The following is a 22,387-nucleotide window of genomic DNA, read 5'->3' as shown; positions in this document are numbered from 1 at the left end:
AACACTTATTTGATTGGAACCTACTGAACGTGACAATCATTTCTGGGCACCAGTGGTGGTTGCAAAGTGGGGGCTGCTGCCCTTAACAAAACTGCCAGGAGTGGAGCCATTTAAAACAATAAAATGAAGTTTGCTCCAATCGCTGCTAGTGGGGATCATTAAACTCACAGAGAAAGGACCAGCTGGGTCTCTGTAATTGTCAGGTAAGCCGGATTATCCCATACCCAGACTCCCATTGGCTAGCTGATAGTTTCCCTGTGAGTTTAATTGAACCTGGAAGCAGCGGGTAGACCTAATTTTATTGATTAAACAGCACCCCAACTAGCATTTTCGGATTATGCTGCAGCCCCAACCTAGCAACCACCACTGTTGGGCACTATTACTAGCGTTCAAGGCTCTATTATCCTCAGCCAAGTAATTAGATGCAGCTGCCATTAAGAAAATTCCAACACATTACACCTACAAAAAGATATGAAACTTCAGTTATACATTTAATGGTTTCAGTATTTTAATATGTTCTATTTATAATAAACGTTGCTAAAAGGCAAAAAGTTACAACATTTATAATATACCAGATGACTAAACTTTTTGCTTGGTATAATTTTTTATTTTAACATTTAGGAAAGCTGTCTGTAAAGACTCAAAGTAATCATCATAACTTCAGGGTCTCCCGATTTAATGTCAAGTGCTTTCAAGAAGCAATCCAAAGCTTCTGTCACATGACCACCATCTTTAAGTTCCTTGCCACGTTTTATCAGTGTAGAGTAAGGGTCTTCATGACAGGAAACATTTACTTGAGTAGTTTTTGTTTCTATGGCAAGGTAATCAACTTGTTCATCAGAAAGGAGTTCCACTTCACCAGTAGATTCATTTGTGGAGTCTTCAATATCAGAGCTTTTGACAAGAAAGTCATCAGGTTTAGAATCCTCTCCTGAAGTCCGAGAGAGAGTTTCTCCAGCTGGTTCGTCTTTGGTATATTCAATCTCCTCCTCTTCAACTTCTTTAACTTCAGCCATTATAAATTCATCTTGTTCCTTGTCCTCACTCTTGTCTTCATCAATATTTTCTTCATCAACATCTGTTGCTTCTTCTACAGCTACATAAACAAGAGACCTTCTTGAAGCAATAGATCTGCGTCTCCCTAAACTACTGGTTTGAAGAAAGAGTTTGTCAGAAATAGATTTTTCTAGCTTTGGAGTTGATGCACTCACTGCTTTCACTGAAGGGCTGCTGAAAGGTGAAAACACCATATTACCGTCATCTCCAGAGATTTCTGCTTCACTTTCTGAATATATTCTCCTTGTAACTTTACGCTTAGCAGAGAATAATATATCCTCTCCTTCCTCATCATCTGTGGCAGTATTCATTTTAAAACCATCATGATCAGTTTCCTGAAGAGAGCTTAAAACATCCATTTTATTGTGAGATCTCTCTACAATTCCTGTAGAGCTGTCTTCAAGGCGGAGTACTGAATGCTTTATGTTACTGCTTGCATATTCTGTTTTCATTTCATGTTCCATGCAAGTTTTAAAGTTTTTGCCTTCTTCACTCATATTTTCTACTGAGTCATCCAATAGTATTATAGCTTCCTTCTCCGATGCCCCAGATGTTTCCATTAAACTTCCCATTTCACCCTCAGAAACAAGATGCCCCTCTCTATCCAAGGAATCTTCTAGCACTAGATTGAAGTCACACGGTAACTGAGACTTTGAAGGAGACAAGCCAGTTTCTTCTTTGAGGTTGATACTTGCATCTTCCATCCAAGATTCTTCTTGTTTTGTAGTTTTGATGGTCAAGCTTTCCGAATGCTTTGAACCTGTATTGGTGAATGAATTTCCAAGTAGTGAAACTTTTGAAGCAGCATCTTCTTCTGCAAAATGTCCATTTGCTAGACTAATTCTAATCTGAAATAAAAGAACATTGCATTATAACCTAAACACATTTAAAAGGTCAATAGATGGCTGTGTGGACTACATCATCTGACATCAAAGAAATGCAGTGGTGTCAAATTGTAATGCAGATTTGCAAAAAGGATTTAATAATGGACTACATAAATTACAAAATATAGTTATATTACATAAATTATTAACTTACACCAAACAAAGGAATCAGAATGCCTTTTTAGAGTCCTGTTAGGTTAAGATGGGAGGGTGTAGAGGTGTGGAGTTGGACTTCCTTTGGATTAACAGTCCATGAAGTTACAAATTTTTTATTCTATTTTCCATTCTCCCATCTGTCATAAAGAATTAAACCAGACTCTCCACACTCAAATATAAATAAAAGATAAGAAGCTAGGATTTGAGTGCGATACCCACATAACCGTTTATTCACAAAGAAATAGGACATAAAACTAACTGCTACTGCAAAAAACAGGTTTTAAAACAAGGTTCATGCAGACCCATAATTCTTTGGGATTTTATTAGTAAAAATATAGAGGTGGTGGGGTGACTTACAGCCATTTTCTTTTTATCTACCAGAAGATTTTCTTATGAATTATGATCATCCAACTAATTTTGTTACTAAACAGGCACAATCACTATCTGCTGATATGATTCAGCATCCTTAGTAATTTGCTCATCTCTCTTGGTAGTCACTATTGTACAGATGGAAGCAGAGCTGTGGAGTTGGTAGAAATATACTAACTCCAGTTTCAAAATAAAACCTCATAATATAAATATCAGCGATAACATTAACACATGTGCAGGTGTCTCTGACCCATCATTCCCCAGACACTCCTCCAGATTAGTCATGTGTCTGAACACAAGCCTCATCTTGCAAAAAAAAAAAAGTTATGGTAGACTTACCTTTGTTAAGTTTTTCTTCGAGGTCCATAGGGTCCACAGGGATACTATGTTGGAAATGTGGTTGGAGTGATCCAGGTACCAAACAGTTAAGCTTTCAGCTGCCAGGATGCCTCAGGTACTCCTCCACATGTACCCCGCCCCTGGCCACAGGCATTCAGTTTTTGTAAACAAGCCCAAGGCAGGAGAAGAAAAGAGGAGAAGGACAATGTACACCAGAAACAAAAGATGAGGGAATCCGTGACCAAAAGAAAAATTACCCAATGCAGCCAGGTGTGTCAGGGTGGGTGCCCTGTGTACCTCGAAGAAAAAAAAGTTAACAAAGGCAAGGCTACCATAATTTATTTTCTTCTTAAGGTCCTTAGAGGGTCCACAGGGATACCATGGGGGATGTCCTAAAGTAGTTCCCCTAAGGGTGGGGACACTCCTGAGCAGAAAGGAGAATCCGCTGCCCAAAGGAAGCATCCTAAGAGGCAAAAGTGTCAAAGGCGTAGAACCTAAGAAATGTATGGACAGAGAACCACGAGGCCTCCTCGCACGATTGTTCAGCAGAAACCCCACGTCGAAAACGCCCACGATGGTCTCACAGAGAGTAGAATGTGCTGTCGCTATGTTTGGAAAGGGAGATCTGCCTGTAAGCATTATAGTCATGCGTAACCATCGAGCCAGAGTTTGTTAGCTGGCCAGCCTCGTTTGTGAAAACAATACAACACAAAAAGAGCGTCCGATTTTCTAAAAAAATTAAATAAAAGTTTGTATGATCCACATAGATATGGAGAGCACAAACCACGTCCAGGGAGGCTTCACCTACAGAAAGGTCTGAAGACTGGAAAGCTGGATCCACAATCTCTTCATTCACATGAAAACGGGAAACTACCTTAGGAAGGTTACCCGCCTGTGTACGGAGGACAGCTCTATCCTGGTAAAATCAAAAAAGGAGAAGCGACAAGAGCGCTACCAAAGCAGACACTGCAGTGAAAGGAGCAAGTGGGGAGAAAAAGTGTCTTCGCTGTCAACCACTTCAAATCTACTGAGTCCAGAGAACTCACAGAACTCCCTGAAATAAAATTCTAACATCCGGCAGAGAAGCGATCCTTCGCTGGAACCAAACGGTCAGGGCAGAAACTGGTACTCTCAGGGTGGCCAGGTGGAGGCAGAGGTCTAACCCCGCCTGGAGAAAAGAAAGTACCCGGGAAACTCTAAAAACCTTAGGGTCATACTTTCTGTGGGAACACCATTGACCAAAGTAGTGCTAAACTCTAATAGATGCGGGCAGAGGAAGGCTTTCGTGCCCTAGGCATCGTCTGAATCACAGAGCTGGAGAAACCTTTGTCTCTTAAGATGGAAGACTCAAGAGCAATATTGTCAAAGACAGATGAGGTAAGTCCGGATGCAGGCTCCCCACATAATGCCACATCTTTCTTATCATGGACTATATCTATTCTTTTTCTCTCTTTCATCTATTCTCACTAAGTGATCCATTTGTCTATTGACACAATATGTAGTGTCTAGGATTTTGTTGAGGCCTGACCAACTACATTAAGAGGTCAAGGTCATTATATAATTTACCAATCCACTAGTTTGATACATCAGCCAATAAACAATTTATTGGACAATTTTTCATTACTCTTACCATTTTTAGGTTCAACATAGTCGGTTAGTTGAGTTGATTGTTTTCAGAGTTTAATAATATATCATAGGCACTATATATGATTATATGGTATCTATATATTCGGTCATTCCATGTGTTTATTTGTATATACACAGACTGATTCATATTTTAATGCAATTGTATTGTAATCTTTTATTCAATTTTATTAGTAATTATGCGACCTATGTATAATTTGAACAACTGGGGTTTATTTATCCATATTTATTAATTTTTACAAATAGTTGAGATATCAACATCCATATTTTATTTTACCAGTTTGATTAAGATTATTCAAACAATTTCAATTATTCATTCATTTATTTTTATTTCAATTTTTTTTCACCCACATTTATCATATCCATTTAGAAATGTTCATGTTATATCAATTAATTTATCTTCATTTTCATTATTTATAATTTTTTCATTATATGATTATTTATTAATATTTTATCATGGTCATTAATGAACGTCTGGTATAATACCTATCTGAATATTGTGTTTTGGATATTATTTTTGAGTTTATATGCATTATATACCGTATATTTTGTTAGGATTAGATTGATACAAACTATTAATAGGCCCACATTTAAATATAAAGGATTATGCTGTCAATTTATATTAAATGAGTTCTTACCTGTAATTAATTACTTAATTATGGAAGGTATATCTGGGAGGTCTTTCAGAGTGAGACACTTTGCCTCTGAGGAAATGGCCAGTTACAGGGCTGAGAAATGCGTTAACTTTCATTCTCACACAGACAGCCAATCTTTGAAGAGATACCTGCATTTGACCTGTGCACCTTGTGGCTATAAAAGTCCACCCCACCAACACGGCTTGCCTGTCAATCAGGACTCTCACCCATTATCTCACGGGACTACCTGCATTATACCAGTCATTCTGGTGATAGATATCACTCACAGCACGGCGTGTGCCGCACTTGCTCTGCACGATTCACAGCCGCAAGCACCGTTCAATTAGAACACAAGGATCACCAGCCGGACTTAGCTGTTCACCCTCAGCAGCCGCTTACACTTTCTGCTTATACCTGCTGCCTCCGCTACAGTATTAATACAGCGTACACCAATCCCGGCCGGGACGGACTGTATAGCAGATAGCGGTCATTTTTATGGTGATACCTGATCATCCTTCTATTATCAGGTAAGAATCCCCATTCACTGGTTTCATCAACTAATCACAAAAGTTTACTCATCATAAATATACTGCATTTCAGCCTATATCGACAGCAATTTTATTTTTTTCTTCATTGGGATTACAAAGGACTATTTTTTCATGCACATCTTTTTTATATCTTCATTATACCTAGAATATTGATTGTTTAAAATGATGCGTCACATGTGTGATAACTTGTTTCAATTGAATGTATACTCCAACCATCAGGACCACTAAGGTTGATTATTCATTTTTTTTTCATTACATTTTATATTATTTTAATCTGATTGAATTAAGTTTTATTTTTCCAGTCAGTCATTTCAGTGTTTTTCATCAGCGCTCATTGGTCATCTGTTCTTTTATTCTATATTTACGATTGGCCTATCCTCCTAGGTGAGCTGCTTTTGATAACACCCATTATTTCTGGAGCACCCCTATTTGTGTTTTCTTTTCACCTGGTTGTATTTTATCTTGGAGTAGGTCCTGTGCCAGGATGAGCGCTTTGCACAAAGCTCCAGGATGTGTATGGGCAGGTTACTTTCCTGATTTGTCCATCTTCCCTAAAAAGGTATGATGACCTGTCACCGCCACCCCATCCGAAGACTGACGTCCATGGTTAGAAACACCCAATTTGGAATCCAGAATGGACGACCCTTGTCCATAGGAGCCTTTTGTAGCCACCACGAGAGAGAAAGAGCCAAACCTCCGGAGTGAGAAGGATCTTCTGGGACCGTATTAGAGGATTCTCTCCCGGTGGAACGGGCAGTATCAATTGTTGCAGAGGCCTGGAGTGGAACCGAACATATTCCATGTCGAAGGTTAATAACCATTGACCCCAGGACCTGCATCGCTGATGGAATGGATACCCTTCGCTTGCGGAGCAATTCGCATACTCGCAATAATAGGGCCAAAATCTTGTCCACTGGCAGAAACACACTTTGTGCCTGAGAATCTAGAAGTGCCCCCAGATGTACCAACCACTGTATTGGAGAAAGGGAGGATTTCTTCCAATTGATGATCCAGCAGTGCGCCTGTAGACAGGCAACGGTCAGTTGAAAATTGTGTTGTAAAACAGCTTGAGACTGACAATATCAGGAGGTCATCCATGTATGGCAGTATTCTGACTCCGCGACGCCTGGGGCAGGAAGTTATAACTGCCATTATTTTGGTGAAGACCCGATGGGCTGTTGATAGACCAAAGAGCAGTGCCTGAAATTGGTAATGTTGTTGCAGGACAGCTACCCTTAGAAATTGTTGGTGGGATGGTGTAATAGGCACATGCAGATACACATTCTGAATGTCCAGGGATGCCATAAAATCCCCAGGTTCCATCGCCATAATAAATTGACCGAAGAGTCTCCATACAGAACTTGGGTACACGGATAACTTGTTGAGTGTTTTCAGATTTAGAATAGGTCGATGAGACCCATTTGGTTTCTGAACCAAAAACAGCTTGGCATAAACCCTCCTTGTTGAATCACAGGAATCGGGATTATCACCCCTGCCCGCAGCAGGGAGTAAATTGACTCCTGGAGGGTCAAGGCCTTCATATAATCCGATAGGGGAGTTGTACAAAAAAAAAAAAAAAAAACACAACTTCTGGGGAGGATGCCTCCGGAAGGTGAGGTCATACCCCTGAGAGAACACTTCTCGGACTCAGGCGTATGTTTGATGTCAGTAGTCTACAAAATTAAGAAGTCGGCCTTCCATCCTGGGATCCCCCAGGAGTAGGCCCGCCCCATCAGGCGGAGGGTTTGTAGTCCGGCTTCGAAGCTGGACGTCTGACCGGCCAGGACCTCTTGGTTTGCTGCTTGGTGGCCCTGAGAGAAATAGCCGGTCTGGAGAAAGGCTGTCCTTTTGCTCTTCCCTGAGGGAGACAGGACCGAAAGAAAGGACAACTGCCTAGACTTTGATATAGCTGTTGATGGCATACCTGCAGATTTTGAGGCTGCCAGAGTAGCCACCATCTTATCCAATTCTGCTCCAAAAAGTATGTTTCCATAAAAAGGCAAGGATACCAGAACCTTCTTGGATCCCGCATCTGCTTTCCAGGACCTTAACCAAAGGGCTCTACGAGCAATAACCAAAGCTGCTGAAGCTTTAGAAGCCAGGAGCCCAGCATCTATTGCAGCTTCTCCCAAATAGGAAGCGGCTTCCCATATGTGGGAGATATATGTCAGCTGTTCGCTGGTAGCATTTGGTAAAGTACCTTCCAATGCCCTGACCATTCTTCAACAGCCTCGGATACCCAGGCCGCAGCCATAACCGGCCGAGTAATAGCTCCAGACAATGAAAACACTGATTTAAGACATGTGTAAAGTTTTCTATCTGTAGGAACTTTAAGGGAAGATGCGGACAATATAGGCAACGTAGCACTCCTGACTAAATGTGTCACATGAGCATCCACAGTAGGACTTCCCACTTAGAGGGGTATTCGATATGAAACGTTAACTTCAACAGTGAAGTTAACGTTTCATATTGGAGTTTTTACCTGCGTTAAAGTATCGGGCGCGCTCCCGCTTATACCCGTATTCAATATAAAATTAACGAAAACGGGAAACTCCGAAGTTGGATTTGCGTAAAGTTACGAATTTTTCCTTAAAAAAATTGTAAGACCCCCCTAAAGTAGTAAAAACATGGGGGATCACTATGGGTACCCCCGTTTTAGCCTTTAATTGAAAGTCGGGGATTTAAATAGCCGCAGCAGGTGTTTTTTTCCCCGACATTGAAGAAGTGATGCAGAAGAGCACTTCGGTTAATTTTTTCGTTTTTTTAAGTGGTCCCATCAAATTTGGGGTACATGAAAATGGGTACTAGCATATTTTAAAGTCCCTAAAGTAATTTTTTAAAAATTCTGCATTTGTGCACCTGCCGCTATAATTCTATTCTAGAAAACATCTGCTACATACTTGCAGAATAGCCCTGAACCTATTTCCCTATTGTTAAACAATTTTTTCCTATTTTTTTTTTTTTTTTCACCCCAATTTTTAAAATAATTTTTTGGGGTGTCCCTATTTTTTTTTTAAACTTTTTTTGACAGTTCTTTTTTTAAATGTAATTCCCAGGGGTGCATGCTATTTTTTTTAAGCCTGCACCCCTAAACCCCAATTCAGCACTTTTTTTCCGACACCTATTCAATGGTGAAAAGTTATCCCCGTTTTTTATCAAAGACTTTTCAAAACTGCGATAAGTCTTTGAAATTGAATACAGTGTAAAAGTAAAACCTGCGATAATGACGTCATACCTCCGATATTAAGGCAAAAACGATGTTATCGCACCCATATTGAATACCCCTGTTAGTACATTAAGTAGGTGGGAAAGGATACAAAGATGCTAATCTTTTTGCAACATGGAACCGTTTATCCGAAGTACTCTATGCTTCTCCCATAAGTTCAGTGAGCTTCTCAGAGTTAGGAAACTCAGCTTTTACCACCCTCTGGTGTTTAAACACTGGAGCCTTAAGTCTAGGAGCTGGCTCATCATCCACTATATTTAGGATTGATTTGACCACCCTCACCAAAGAAGAGACATCCACTGAAGGATGGTCCTCCCCTCTTGAGATAGATTATGTGCTGGGTTCTTCTCCAGGGTCTAACTCCTCCAACGAGAAGTCTGAATCTACATGCTGGGCAGACTAATAAAATATTGTCCGCTTAGGTGCTTTAATGGCTACCGTCTGTTCGCCTGCAACAGCTGACTGAGCCGTACTCTGACTTGAGTGGGCATAAACATCCATCCAGGAAGGGTGTATAGGGTGGACAAACATAGCAGGCTGGAACTGCTGTGGGTATCCCATTATGGGAGGCAGCGTGGGAGTAGCCAAACAGTACATTAGCTGCGTCATAACCCGAGACAAGGAGGAAACCCAAGATGGCTCCTGTACAGGGGCTGGTGGACTGGTGAGGTGGTTCTTTATAACAAATAGCACACAAACCATCCTGTATAAAGTCCTGAGGGGACAAGCCCGTCAAACAGCTTTTACAAGAAACCAGCACCGGGGCCTCCGTTTTCTGTTTACCCTTATTTTTAGACAAAATAAAGAAGTACAAATGTGACTGCCTTCACAAGCAACTATAAATGTAAAGTACAATTTGAGAAAAAAAAAAAAATAATATTCCCCATACACCTGTAGCAAAGGGTTAAGGAGAAATAGTGATAGTTATACCTGACAGTACAGAAAATAAAGGCAGTAATACCAGAGGTAGCAAAAATGACATTCAATGCATATACAATATACTTGCAATGGACCCTGAATCAACTACTCAAAATACAAAGCTTGGTAGGATTTTGAGCGCTGTATATACTGGCCTCTGGGGAGAGGTATACAGGGAGACTAGACCAAAAACCTCCTGAGACCAGCATCTTCAGCAGAGCACCGATAATGGTCGCTGGGCGTCTCATATACAGAGGAGGGTAGGAGGAGCAACCCAGATGCTGGAAAACCTCGAGATCGGAGTCTGGGTTGGGGAAGGGGCTGCCTCCCCTATGCTGTATTAACCCCCTCCCCCCCCCTCTGGTGTACTGGCCTTATAACATGAGCGCCGCCACTGCCCTTGACGCCAGACTGACTTGCCCCGGTGGTCTAGTAGGGGAGCGGACGTAGCGGTCGCCCCACTACAGCAACCTCCGGCAGGTCTCCAATCGCCAGAGGTATGGACTTGTTCCCTACGAGCAGAGAAACACCGTACCTGTATCAGAGTGCTTCCGGCCGCAGTTTGGGTCCCAGCATCGCCGCTAGCAAAGCTCTGCTGGTGCCCGCAGAAATCACCAGTCCAGTTACCGGTGTTGTGGCGCCGGCGGGGGTAGTTGGTGCAGCAGCACAGGCGTCATTTAGGAAGACTAATACGGCTTGCTCAGAAGTAAAAATAAATCTTGGGACTACCTGAGCAGTCCCCCCAAATAAAAAAACTGAATGCCTGTGGCCAGGGACGGGGTATATGTGGAGGAGGATCTGAGGCATCCTGGGAGCTGAAAGCTTAACTGTTTGGTGCCTGGATAACTCAACCACAATTCCCCATGGTATACCTGTGGACCCCCAATGGATCCTTAAGAAGAAAAACCACTAAGCTGCAGCAGCAGAAAGCCAAAAAAAAAAAGTCCATGACAGCAGTGTTTGTTCCCGGTTCTGAAATCAAAGATTTGTTCAAAACAGAAAAACATGAGCTGCATGACAGATATGGAAGTAAATAACACAATACTATACGGATAATGTTTGTAGTGGTAAAGTACAGGCCAGTGATAGGTGAGGAATATTAAACTAATGTTGGTACAGCAGGTGTAGTGCCACACACACAGCACCCAGAGATTAGCCAATGCCTGTGGGGCTGCCCCCTCCCCTATTCTAGCTCACAACGATGCAGATATCTCTCTGGCTATGACTATTGAGCGATATGCTCTCTTCAGAACATGAGTCATCTTTTCACATACATAGCCTGAACCATGGCTGCATCACTGTGAGCTATTATAGGGAAGGGGGCAGACGCACGTACATAACCCCCATGATCTCCACCAGCATAGGCATAGTGTGGGGGTAACCTCATCTCTTAAAATGAATTTGAACGTGGGTAAGGATTAGCATCATGTGCATTAGTTACAGAATACATGACATTAAGTAAATGCAATACATTAATTCAATTACCTTACTGCCATATACTCCACAGTAACTAATGAGCAATGTTGGCAGAATATGTTACTCTTTTTTTTTTAGAGTAATTAAAAGGATTCATCTATGAACATTAAGAACTATATTTGTACAAAGAAGAACACAGCAAAATTATATGCCATTATAATTACCCAAGGCTGCCACCATCACCCATGACTAGACTGCAATAATTACCCCACACTACACTGCTGTAATTACCACATGCAGCAGTCATATTACACTACATTATAATTAACCCATCTTGCTGCCAAAGTTTATTCCTCTCTCTTATAACCTAAATCAGTATATCCCAACCCTCAACTTTTCCCATTTGCAGGCCGGAGTGGAGAACCCCTGACCTAAACTAATATTTTAGTAGTAATATTTCTCACTGAAAGCATGTATTGGACAGATTTAACTACCTTCAGGTTCAAATAGTAGTTTAGATAGAATGCATGTAAAATACGCATTTGGCATTTATGAAAGAGTAGAGGTTTAGCGTACTACCACCCCTGGTTGGAAGTACTAGGTTTATTGAAGGTATCATGGCAGCACAAGCATAAAGCATTGCATGAGACATACAGTATAGGCAGCTTAAAACAGTTATGTTGTAGTTTACGTTTGTTCAGCAAAGAATCCAATACTACTAGTAATTCTGCTTACCAGATTGGGTGATTCTTTTGCAAATGGACCAGGGGGTAAAAGTTCTTCTTCACTAGAATCTTCCAAATTAGTTATCTGGCACTTCATATCCTTTGGAGATTCCTTTTTAAATGGGACAGATGGCAGATATTCTTCATCAATAGAATCTTCAATGATTAAACTGGTCATCTGAGAGTTAACATTTGGCGATTGCTTTTTAAATGGAACAGGGTGGAGATTTTCTTCATCACTACTAGAATCTATTAATAAACTTTTCATATGAGAGCTAACATTCGCAACATCATATTCTGTAAGGTCTATGGTTTCATGGGGAGAGAGAAGAGGTTTATTATTTTGTGGACTTTTTTGTTTTGTTTTTTCCGGAAAAACATTTGGCCGTAGCCATGCTCCTTCAGATCCCTTTCTTATCTGTTCCATTAGTTGCTCATTCATCTGAGATTCCATCTGTACTAGCTCATGAGCTTTCTGCACCCTCTCTTGAATGTACTGACCTTCATATTCACCTTCTTCATCTTGGGAGGACACCTCATGTGTATAAATTAGGTCATGGTCAGAAATTCCAAAAATCTCTAGAGTATGCAAGTAGGCTATATGTTCATCAAGATTGGTGTCAGTTTTCCTCTGGGATGAATGCATATTCTGAAGCTGAATCTGCGTTGAAGAGGTTCGTGTATCCTCTAAAGAAAATAGTTCTTTTAGCTCTTGCTTTGAAAAGTAGCGAAAGGGATTTTTCTTGTCACCCGTTGTTTGCCTAATTAAGGAGTCTTTGAAGATTTGCCTTCTGTATATTTTTTCTTCCACTGTGCCACATGTTATAAGCCTATAAATGACTACATTTTCCTGCTGTCCTATTCTATATGCTCGATCAACAGCTTGAGCATCGGTAGCTGGATTCCAACTGGGATCAAAAATAACCACACGGTCAGCTGCCGTTAGTGTCAATCCGACACCTCCGACTTGTGTTGTCAACAGCAACACTGAAAAGCTACTGTTACTCTGAAACATGCTTAATCTTTTTTGCCGATCAAAAAGTGAAACTGTCCCATCAATACGCATGATCTTAAAACTCCTATTATTCAATATGCGATCAATCATGTCAAGCATTTTGCGTGACTGTGAAAAAACAAGAGTTCTGTGCCCTTCATCTCTTAGTTTATGAAGAAGATCGATTAGAAGCATGAGTTTTCCAGACTCCTCAATCAGAGCGTCGTCAGAAAGGTGGTCATACTTTGTAACAGCCTCAAAAGCATTTTCTTCTGTGTCATCCCCTTCTAAGCCAAGCTGAACACATGCTCTTGCAGACAGAAGTCTGGGATGATCACACAGCTTTTTTAGAATGTTCAACTCTGCAAGAGGGGATCTAGTAGTCATTAGTAATTCCTTAATTTGATCCAGAGATATAAACTTTCTATATACATCTTCCTGAATGGGAGATAAATACACCCATATTATAAAGTCATTTTTCCGTGTAAGAGAAGGCATCAAAGGACCTTTTATGTCAGATTCCTTGTTGGTCTGCTTGTCGGCCTCATTTTTATTCTGAACATCATTCTTTGTACGTCTTAGAAAATATGGCTGAATAATTTTCATGAGATTCTCAGATATCTTCAACCCAAGAGCTTTTTCACCTAGTGTAGCATCTTTCTCTCTAGCCCTAGTAATGGGATTTTCATACTCCATTTTAAAAGTCTTAGCAGTTCCCAGTAGCGTCCCTTGACAAGCAAAGTCAAAGAGAGCCCACATCTCACGCAGATTGTTTTGGACAGGTGTGCCAGTGAGAAGAATGCGATTCTTGGCAGGAATTGCATAGCAAGATTTAGCAGTCTTTGTTGATGATGATTTGATTTTATGAGCCTCGTCTAAAATAATATAATCCCAAGTAAATTCTCTTCCATTGTATGTAGACAGCTGTTGCCAGTTATTAATTAACATTTGATAGGTGGTAATAAGAACACCACCCCTTCTCTGGATTTTTTCAAGGCTTCTTGACCTCTCTTTCTTACTGGTACCATGAAATTCATTCACTCTCATGCCTGGGGTCCATTTTTCAAACTCCTTAACCCAATTGCTGATTAGAGTTGTTGGCATTATTAACAATATGCAGTTGGCTAATTCAGCATCAAACATTCCAGAGAGGAAGGCAATAACCTGGATAGTCTTTCCAAGACCCATATCGTCTGCCAGAATGCCTCCTTTTCTTCCATCTCGGTGTAGACTGTAGAGAAATGCTACGCCTTCTTTCTGATGTTCAAATAACTTATTATATAGTTCTTTGTAGAGCATCAAGCCACTTTCTAACACATCTATAAACTCATCATCTTGTTCAGTTTGGAAATTAAGCTCTTGAAGAGCCTCTTCAAGCTTTGTTATGCGACATTTTAACTTTTCACTGGGGTGTATGCCATCTGCTTTTTGAAAATATTCTATAGACTTCAATAGGTTTCCATCCTTTGCTTCCTGCTTAGCATTTCTGATATATCTGCAGAAAACAAAATATGTATATATTTTGACATGTTGTGAAGACCAGATTTGCTCAAAAAGAAAGATTCCAATCCCCAAAACAGACTATTAGAGCTAGTCACATAACAAACCAATGCTGGTTTGTCCATTATCATACACTATACCAACAAGATCCAGGTGCCTAGAATGCCTGCAATTAACTGTTTGTTAAATTGAGTTATGGCTTTTAATTATTAATACCAGGTATCATCTGGACCCATACAGAGCACTGAGGGTCTCATTCTTTATCTACATTTCTCTTGATTAGAGACAATCAGACCAGGCACCTGTAAAATGTCAGTGTACTTTGGACATTGCACAAAACATAACATTGCATAGGGAAGTGGTGGCCCTCTCATCAACTGCAACAACAGGTAAATATGACATGGTTTAGGATGTCTGTAGCATGTAATGGGTCCTTGTCCAGGTTCAATGCCTGGTATATAATGTAAACCTCAGGATGAGACCGTTAAGGTGCGTACACACTAGACGATTAAAATGAGCGATTGAACGATTACGACAACAATCATTTCCTGAACATGCAGGCCAACCTGTCGATAACGACAGGTTGGGCATGTTTGGGTTGAGGGAGGGTGCCTGCACTGAACGACATATCGTTCAGTGTAGGTATATTATCCCCCTGCACAGGAAGATGAACGATTGTACGATTACAATGTCATAATCGTACAATCGTTCCTCTATCGTCTAGTGTGTACGCACCATTAAGCACTGGGTTCAGTCAGGAGAAGTGGGACCTCGTTTAGATTTTGCAAACACGCACTAACAGTTTACGCCTTACCTGAAATCGAGCATAATTACATTTAAATCCACATAAAACAATCAAAATGTATATTTCACTCTGATGTCTAAAAAAAACAAAACAAAAAACCCCCCACAATTTTCCAGATTTCACATTACGCCAAAATTTAGTCTCGATACAATTTTCGATTTGTGTCAAATTTTCTATGAAATAGCTTCTTATAGTAAAATAATAGTGTTTATTCAGGAGAGTAGAGTAATTAATGCTTTAATCCAAAAGCTGGGAAAATCTACAAAAAATTGTATATATGGCTGGATGGAATGCGGCTGGCGGTTCGATTCCCGGCAGCCCGACATGAGCAGAGTTCGAAGCAGCGGAAGCCCGACAGCGCTGGAAATCCCGATCGTGGATAGGTGAGTATCTACTAACCTAACCCCCCTAAGGGGTGCCTAACCCTAACCACCCCCTTCCCCGCTGCCTAAACCTAAGTCCCCTGGGGGGTGCCTAACCCCAACCCTCCCCCTAGCCTAACCCTCCCGGGGGAGTGTCTAACCCTAAGTCCCCCCCGGGAGCCCTAAAACTAACCCTCCCCCCCGCGGCGCCCAGCATCACTACGATCGGGATGCCGGGCGCCGGTCTACCGGCATCGGGGAAATGCAGGCGTCTACATCTAGACGCCCGGCATTTCACCCTTGCCGGGACATGACAGTCAGGAAGCCGGTTGCCGGTATTTAGGCAGTCGGCTTCCCGATTGCATACCGGCTGGATATATATTTTCTGAAATAAAGGCACATGATTTCTCAATTGTATTTTACCCTGGGATATTTTCCCATATTTTGATGTGTGGTGACATCATTCAGTAAATTATATCTATCTAGTCATATAGAGTGAGTACATTTACTTATGTGCATTAATATTCTAACAGCCCAATCCTGCCAACTTCTGTACAAAATGTGCCACTATTACTTTTCCACAAAAGCAGTAATGATTCCTACATAATTAGGGATGGACAACGGAAGCTGATGGTCAATATTAATCGATGTTACCGATTAGATTGATGGGTATTATTTGCCAGCCATCGAATGCAGCTTTCCCATGGCCATCCGATGGCTAGCTGCTTCTGCACATCTGCGAAGACCCTGGATTTGATATCGGAAACCATTCGATGTCGGGTAGGCAGATTAAATGTAAATCATCCAAACTACTAGCACGTATAAATTGTATGTGGATAATTTTATGTATCAAGTGTGGACCTAGAAGAGGGGGGGATGGGGGTTATAAAAAACAGTGATCGCAGACTCATTTACATATACATTTGGGTCATTCCATGGTAACTCACGTCACAAAGTGACATACTTTAGCAAAACAATTAAGAACTCCTGTATACTGTTTTTTAAAGCATGACCTATATTAATTTCTCAGTAAATAAAATTTATTTAGCATAAATTAATTTTGCTGTTCATAGCCATGCAAACGACTTGCTATGTCACTTTGTAAGGGGAGTTACCATGGAATGACCCATTTACCACTTATAAAGAAGCCAGACAGTAGTAAAATAGAGGAGTTTGAGGATGGGTGCACTGATTCCACAGCCCTGATACTGACACTTAAGGGTGAATTCAAATAGATACAGTAAAATGATAAGTTTTCGCACAAAAACTTATCAGACCAGTCTCCAGAACAAATCCCTTTACGCATGTATGCGCACTCCCGTTTATCGCATAAAAAAAAATAAAAAAGGGATATCAGCCTATAAGCTGAGATAGGGGAATGGTTTAGAAGTGTGATAGTGGCCATAATGAAAGGTTTTGGGATTCTTAAATTGTGTTATTTGGCTGTTATACGCAGTTCTCTAAAACAGTGAAAAATTATAGAAAGCACGCTTGGCCAAAATAAATGCTGTAGTTAAATGAGGGGGTACATTAAAATGAGTGTATGTATATAGTGTTCCTGCTAGGCTGTTTTAGTGGGAAGCCGCGCCCTGCCCGATTTTAAAGGGGCAAAGTGCGCCATGCCCTTTTAGCAGTCACGCTAAAGCAGGCTGCCGTCCACACCGGCGGGCCAAAGTGTCCCGCGGGTGGGGAAAAATTTGGTTTTTGAGAGCCACTGGCTCTCAGTGGAAGAGTTTTCACCTGCTCCAGGGTGGCGAAAAAAACCTAGCATATAGTTGAAAACAGACTTTTACGCCATTCGAAAAGCCCTGGAATCTGAAATGCTCGATAGCTCTATTCCCAAAAGGGAAAAATGAGATATGGTAATAACTTACCTTTGTTAGTTCGTAGGGTCCACAGGGAGACCTTGGGGTATAGGTGATGGAGTCATCCGGGCACCACACAGTTCAATTTTTCTTCCAGGATGCACTGGGTCTCCCTCCTAAACCCTGCCCCCAGGAAGAAGCACCTCAGTTTCGTAGCAAGCCAAAGGCTGGAGGAGGAAAGAGAGAAGAAAGTCTGGAACACTCAAGAATCACATTCTCACACAAAAGGAGACAGAAAACCGGTGACCAGAGCGAAGCCCATCCAAAGCACAGGTGCATCAGAGTGGGTGCCCTGTGGACCCTATGGACTTCGTAGAAAGAGATAAAGGTAAGTTCTTACGATCTCTCTCATTGTCTACTTCAAGGTCTATAGGCTCCACAGGGAGACCTTGGGGATGTCCCAAAGCAGTCCCTTTAACCACTTGCCTGGCACGGTCGTATCAGATACGACCACACCAGGCTGGGCTTCCCACGACATGGTCGTATCTGATATGACCAGTCAGAAGTGCCCACTAGGCGGCTGCGGGAAGCTAATCTTCTAGCAGGCGCCTACATCAGAGGGTCCCTCTGTAACTGTGGCTGCCTCTCCAGCATGTCCCGATCATTGCTGGCCACAGTGATCGGGCACCTTCGGCACCCCCGTCACGGCGCACTGCCATATAAAGCAGCAGCTACAGCTCATGTGGCCGCAGCGGCTGCTGTGACCCGATCACTGTGGCCAGCAGTGATCGAGCAGCCGGCCCCACCCCCTTCAATAACAAACAGCAGTGACGGCTCTGGTAGCCGCCGCTGCAGCTATGTATCCGGGCAGGCAGCGGGACACCACCCCGCTGCGGCTCCGGAACACCAGTGATCACTGTGTACAGGAAGCAGCCGCTGCGACTCTGTAGCCGCCGCTAGGTATCCGGGCCGCCAGCGGGACACCCTCCCGCTGCAGCTCCGGAGCAAGTGATCAATATAGATCACTAGCTAGAAGAAGCAGCAGCCTAGGCTCTGGCTGCTGCTTCTGTGTAGCCAGGCAGGCTAGCAGCACATCGCACACTCCCTCCAGTCTCAGCTCCTCCTTCTCCCCCATGATGCCCGATCACTGCTAGCCACAGTGATGTGGCACTGTTCTTATAAGCGCCATAATAGTATGCGTGTGATATTACACACACACACACAGTGTTTGCAAATGTGCGGCATCATGTGTAAAGGGCATTACTGTGCGGCATCATGTGTAAGGGGTATTACTGCATGGCATAATGTGTAAAGGCTGGGCATTACTGTGTGGCATAATGTGTAAAGACCTGGCATTGTGTGGCATAATGTGTAAAGGCTGGGCATTGCTGTGTGGCATAATGTGTAAAGAGCGGGAATTAATGTGTGAAGGCTGGGCATTGCTTTGTGGCATAATGTGTAAAGACCGGGCATTTATCATTTGATAAATATGCCTATTACCTAAAGCGTTATTCATAGGCTAACCATACTATCGCTTTAAAACGGGACACATTAATTAATTACAAAGGTTCTGTGACTGGCTGACTTCATGCCTGGATTTCACCTGGTTTTAATGAGCCACAGAACCTGCGCAATCCATGAGTGTCCCAGTTTAAAGTGATGATATGGTAAACCTACTTATTCACTATGGGTTTTGTGAACAGACAAGTCATATTACCTGAAAGATTGTGGAGGCATTAAAACATGCATTTAAGGGGCTTGTGGGGATATCTGATGCTGTTGGGGGTATCAGATGGGCATTTTAGGGGGTTGTGGGGAGGTCTGAGAGGCATATGTGGAGCTCTAAAGCATAAATTATGATGGGATCCAGAAATGGTCAGGTAGGACCCCATTTTTTTGAAGTGGTGGGTCCCTGGGACCCACAAATTTTGTCACTCACGGCGATCACTGATAGAGATATATATATCTATATCTCTATCTATCTCAATATAGAGAGGCTGCACTCAGAGGCGGGGCTTGGATGGTGCATGAGCGTGCGTATATATATATATATATATATATATATACACACACATATATATATATATATATATATATATACACACACACACACATATATATATATATATATATATACATACATACATGTATATGTACAGGTAGAGAGTTTCACATATATAGAAATTAAGGTGGAAAAGCGCTGCACAAACATTAATCGAATGTATGGTTAATAAAACATTTTCAGACACGGTGATATAATAGAGACTATATACTGGCGTATATCCAGATATCTGGTACTATTGCTCTTATAACACAAAGGACATAATAAAACACTTACAAAAATGTGATAGATGGATAGATAGATATCCATCTATCGTCTATGTCTATCTAAGTATGCAGAAACAAGGTAAAAATACTGTTAATAAAAATAGCTGATAATCCTATACAAAGATATGGTCACTTATGGAGCCGATGAGATGGTCCATATAATGGAATGGAATAGCAGACAATGATGTACATTGTAATGTCTTGTAACTCTGCTAATGAATATGTCAGGAGATAGCGTGGCTGTATGTAGCCTGAAACACAGTGTCCACATACCCATAAGTATCACCTCCTCAGATGGACAGATCTGTCAATGCTGTAAACGATATATCCTCCGGCAGCACAGTGGGATCGCTGTTCCTACCAGCTGGATTGTGACCCTGTGGTCAATTGCTTGATCATCCGATGCGGAGGTTGTGCCTATACCACACTGGTGGGAGCCGTATCCCAGCGGCCAAATGTTGGTATGTATCAGAGGGGAAATCAAACAACACGTGAGTCGTAATCAGGCATGCCAGGTGAAGCGGCTAAAGAGGTTTCTGGGGCTTGATGTGCGCGGTCTCCACGGGGTGGCAGGTAGTAGCTTCGGGGGTGCGGAAATGCAAAGTGGAATGTCAGATAGTTATTGCTTAACGCGTTTCACCGCTAGCAGCGGCTTTCTCAAAAGGCAGAAAGTTTCACATATACGAAATGCACGGGACCGGGAGCATTTCAGATATGGGAATTTTTTCAGTATCTAGAATACCTGGGGGTCCGGCGGTGTAGGCGGGGGTGCGTCTGGGTTTGGCTTCTGTTGTGGGTTCAGCGGCGTCCATGGCAGGGAGCGGGAGTTCAGCAGCGTCCGCACGGGGTGCAAAAGGGTCCGGCAAGGGTATGGGAGGGTCCAGTTGCGTCCGCAGGGGGTTCTGGCGCTGTGACAGAAGTAGCTGGTGAAAGAATGGTTACAAAGCCACTCCCACACCAGCAGTCATTGGACAGTGACGTCATGGCACCAGGTCACGTCATGATGTAACGGCACATCCAAAATATCCTGGTTTTATTTATTTTTAACATGATGTTATAGGTCATTTTATTTTTATTATGGCGGTCCTGATCAAAACTCGATACGGGGCCTCCGAGTAGGAATGGTATACTATACAGAATACAAGGGATGGCCACTAATTATCGATGGCTGTAAACCGATGTTAAGGAAACATCGGCTGCCGTGGCCTCAAATAATCGATGGTTTCTATTTATGGTTGAACCCATCGGCCATCGAGGATACAGCTGTCAATGGCCATCATTACAGTATACCATAAAAATTGCTATTTTTACGGTGTTTAAAAAACATTTTTTTATAAAATTGTGTTGGATAAGTCTTAAAGATGTTCTTGACCAAATTCAGTCATAAAAAAACATGGCAATTTTTTGAACGGTTTTTGGAAAAAAAAATAGTTAAGTGGTTAAGGGTGGGGAGACTCCTGTGCAGAGAGGAGAATTTGCAGCCCAAAGGAAGCATCCTGAGAGGCAAAGGTATCAAATGCATAACACCTCAGAAAGGTCTGGACAGAAGACCACGTGGCCGCCTTACAAAGCTAAACAGCCGAGGAACCACAGTGAGCTGCCCACGAAGGACCCACAGACTAAGCAGAATGAGCAGTAACAGAGGGCAGCACTGGAAGGCTCTCACGTGTAAGCCACTGAAGATATCGGCATGCAAAGCCATCTAGCTAAAGTTTGTTTATTGGCTGGCCATCCCTTCTTGTGAAAGCCGTAGAGGACAAACAAGGAGTCTGACTTTCGAAGGGAACTGGAATGGTCCACAGAACTCCTGAGGGCACATACCACATCCAAAGAGGCCTCACCTGCCGAGAGGTCTAGAGAATTAAAGGCCGGTACAATAATTTCCTCAATGTGGAAACTAGAAACCACCTTAGGAAGGAACCCAGGAAGAGTCCGAAGCACCGCCCTGTCCTGGTGAAAGACAAGAAATGGGGAAGGGCAAAAGAGAGCCCCAAGTCTGACACTTCTGGTGGAAGCAATAGCCAAAAGAAAAACAAACAGTCTTAGCTGTAAGCCATTTGAGATCCACTTTGTCCAGGGGGGTAAATTTATTAAAGTGAGTTTTTAGAAGTGAGTTTTAAAGTGATGTTGCTCATAGCAACCAATCAGATTCAACTTGACATTTAACTAGCACCTTTTAGAAGATAGCAGCTAGAATCTGATTGGTTGCTATGGGCAACATCACTTAAAACTCACTTCTAAAAACTCACTTTAGTAAATTTACCCCCAGGGGTTCAAATGGAGGGCCCTAAGGACAACAGCCAAATCCCAAGGTGCCACAGGAGGGACAAAGGGAGGCTGAATACGAAGAACACCCTGTAGGAAAGCGGATAACATGTATAGAGGAGCAATCCTTCGCTGGAACCACACTGGAAGAGCAGATACATGCACCTTCATTGAGGCAAGACGGAGAACAAGATCCATACCCGCCTGCAGGAAAGCCAAAACGCTGAACAATTTGCTTTATTAGAAGTACTTGGCTTGTAAAAGTTAGTCGCCAGGACTAAAATCTTGATCGCCATGACGACCTGGCCCCCGGGATTTGTCGAGCCCTGCAGTAACAGCATTGCTGAGTGGATGGACACTCGGCGACTGTGGAGGCATCTGCGTACTTGCGTCAGCAAAGTGGAGATCTTAT

The 22,387-nt window shown here is 42.3% G+C and overlaps 1 protein-coding gene across 1 annotated transcript in view; it reads right to left on the bottom strand.

The window, feature by feature from the left end:
- Nucleotides 1-472: 472 nt before the first annotated feature.
- ERCC6L (ERCC excision repair 6 like DNA helicase) overlaps nt 473-22,387 on the bottom strand; it is a 29,901-nt gene continuing 7,986 nt past the window's right edge. Inside the window, exons 2-3 of the mRNA XM_088444263.1 lie at nt 11,927-14,405; nt 473-1,904 (exon numbers count right to left, since the gene is read on the bottom strand). Coding sequence (XP_088300389.1) covers nt 618-1,904; nt 11,927-14,405 — 3,766 coding nt within the window. The 3' untranslated portion in view covers nt 473-617. The remainder of the gene's footprint in view (nt 1,905-11,926; nt 14,406-22,387) is intronic.

Source organism: Taudactylus pleione, unplaced genomic scaffold (assembly GCF_031769625.1).
Source record: "Taudactylus pleione unplaced genomic scaffold, aTauple2 ptg000352l, whole genome shotgun sequence".
NCBI classification, from domain to species: domain Eukaryota; kingdom Metazoa; phylum Chordata; class Amphibia; order Anura; family Myobatrachidae; genus Taudactylus; species Taudactylus pleione.
The sequence above is the reverse complement of the archived record's forward strand: the minus strand, read 5'-3'. Positions and strand labels throughout refer to the sequence as shown.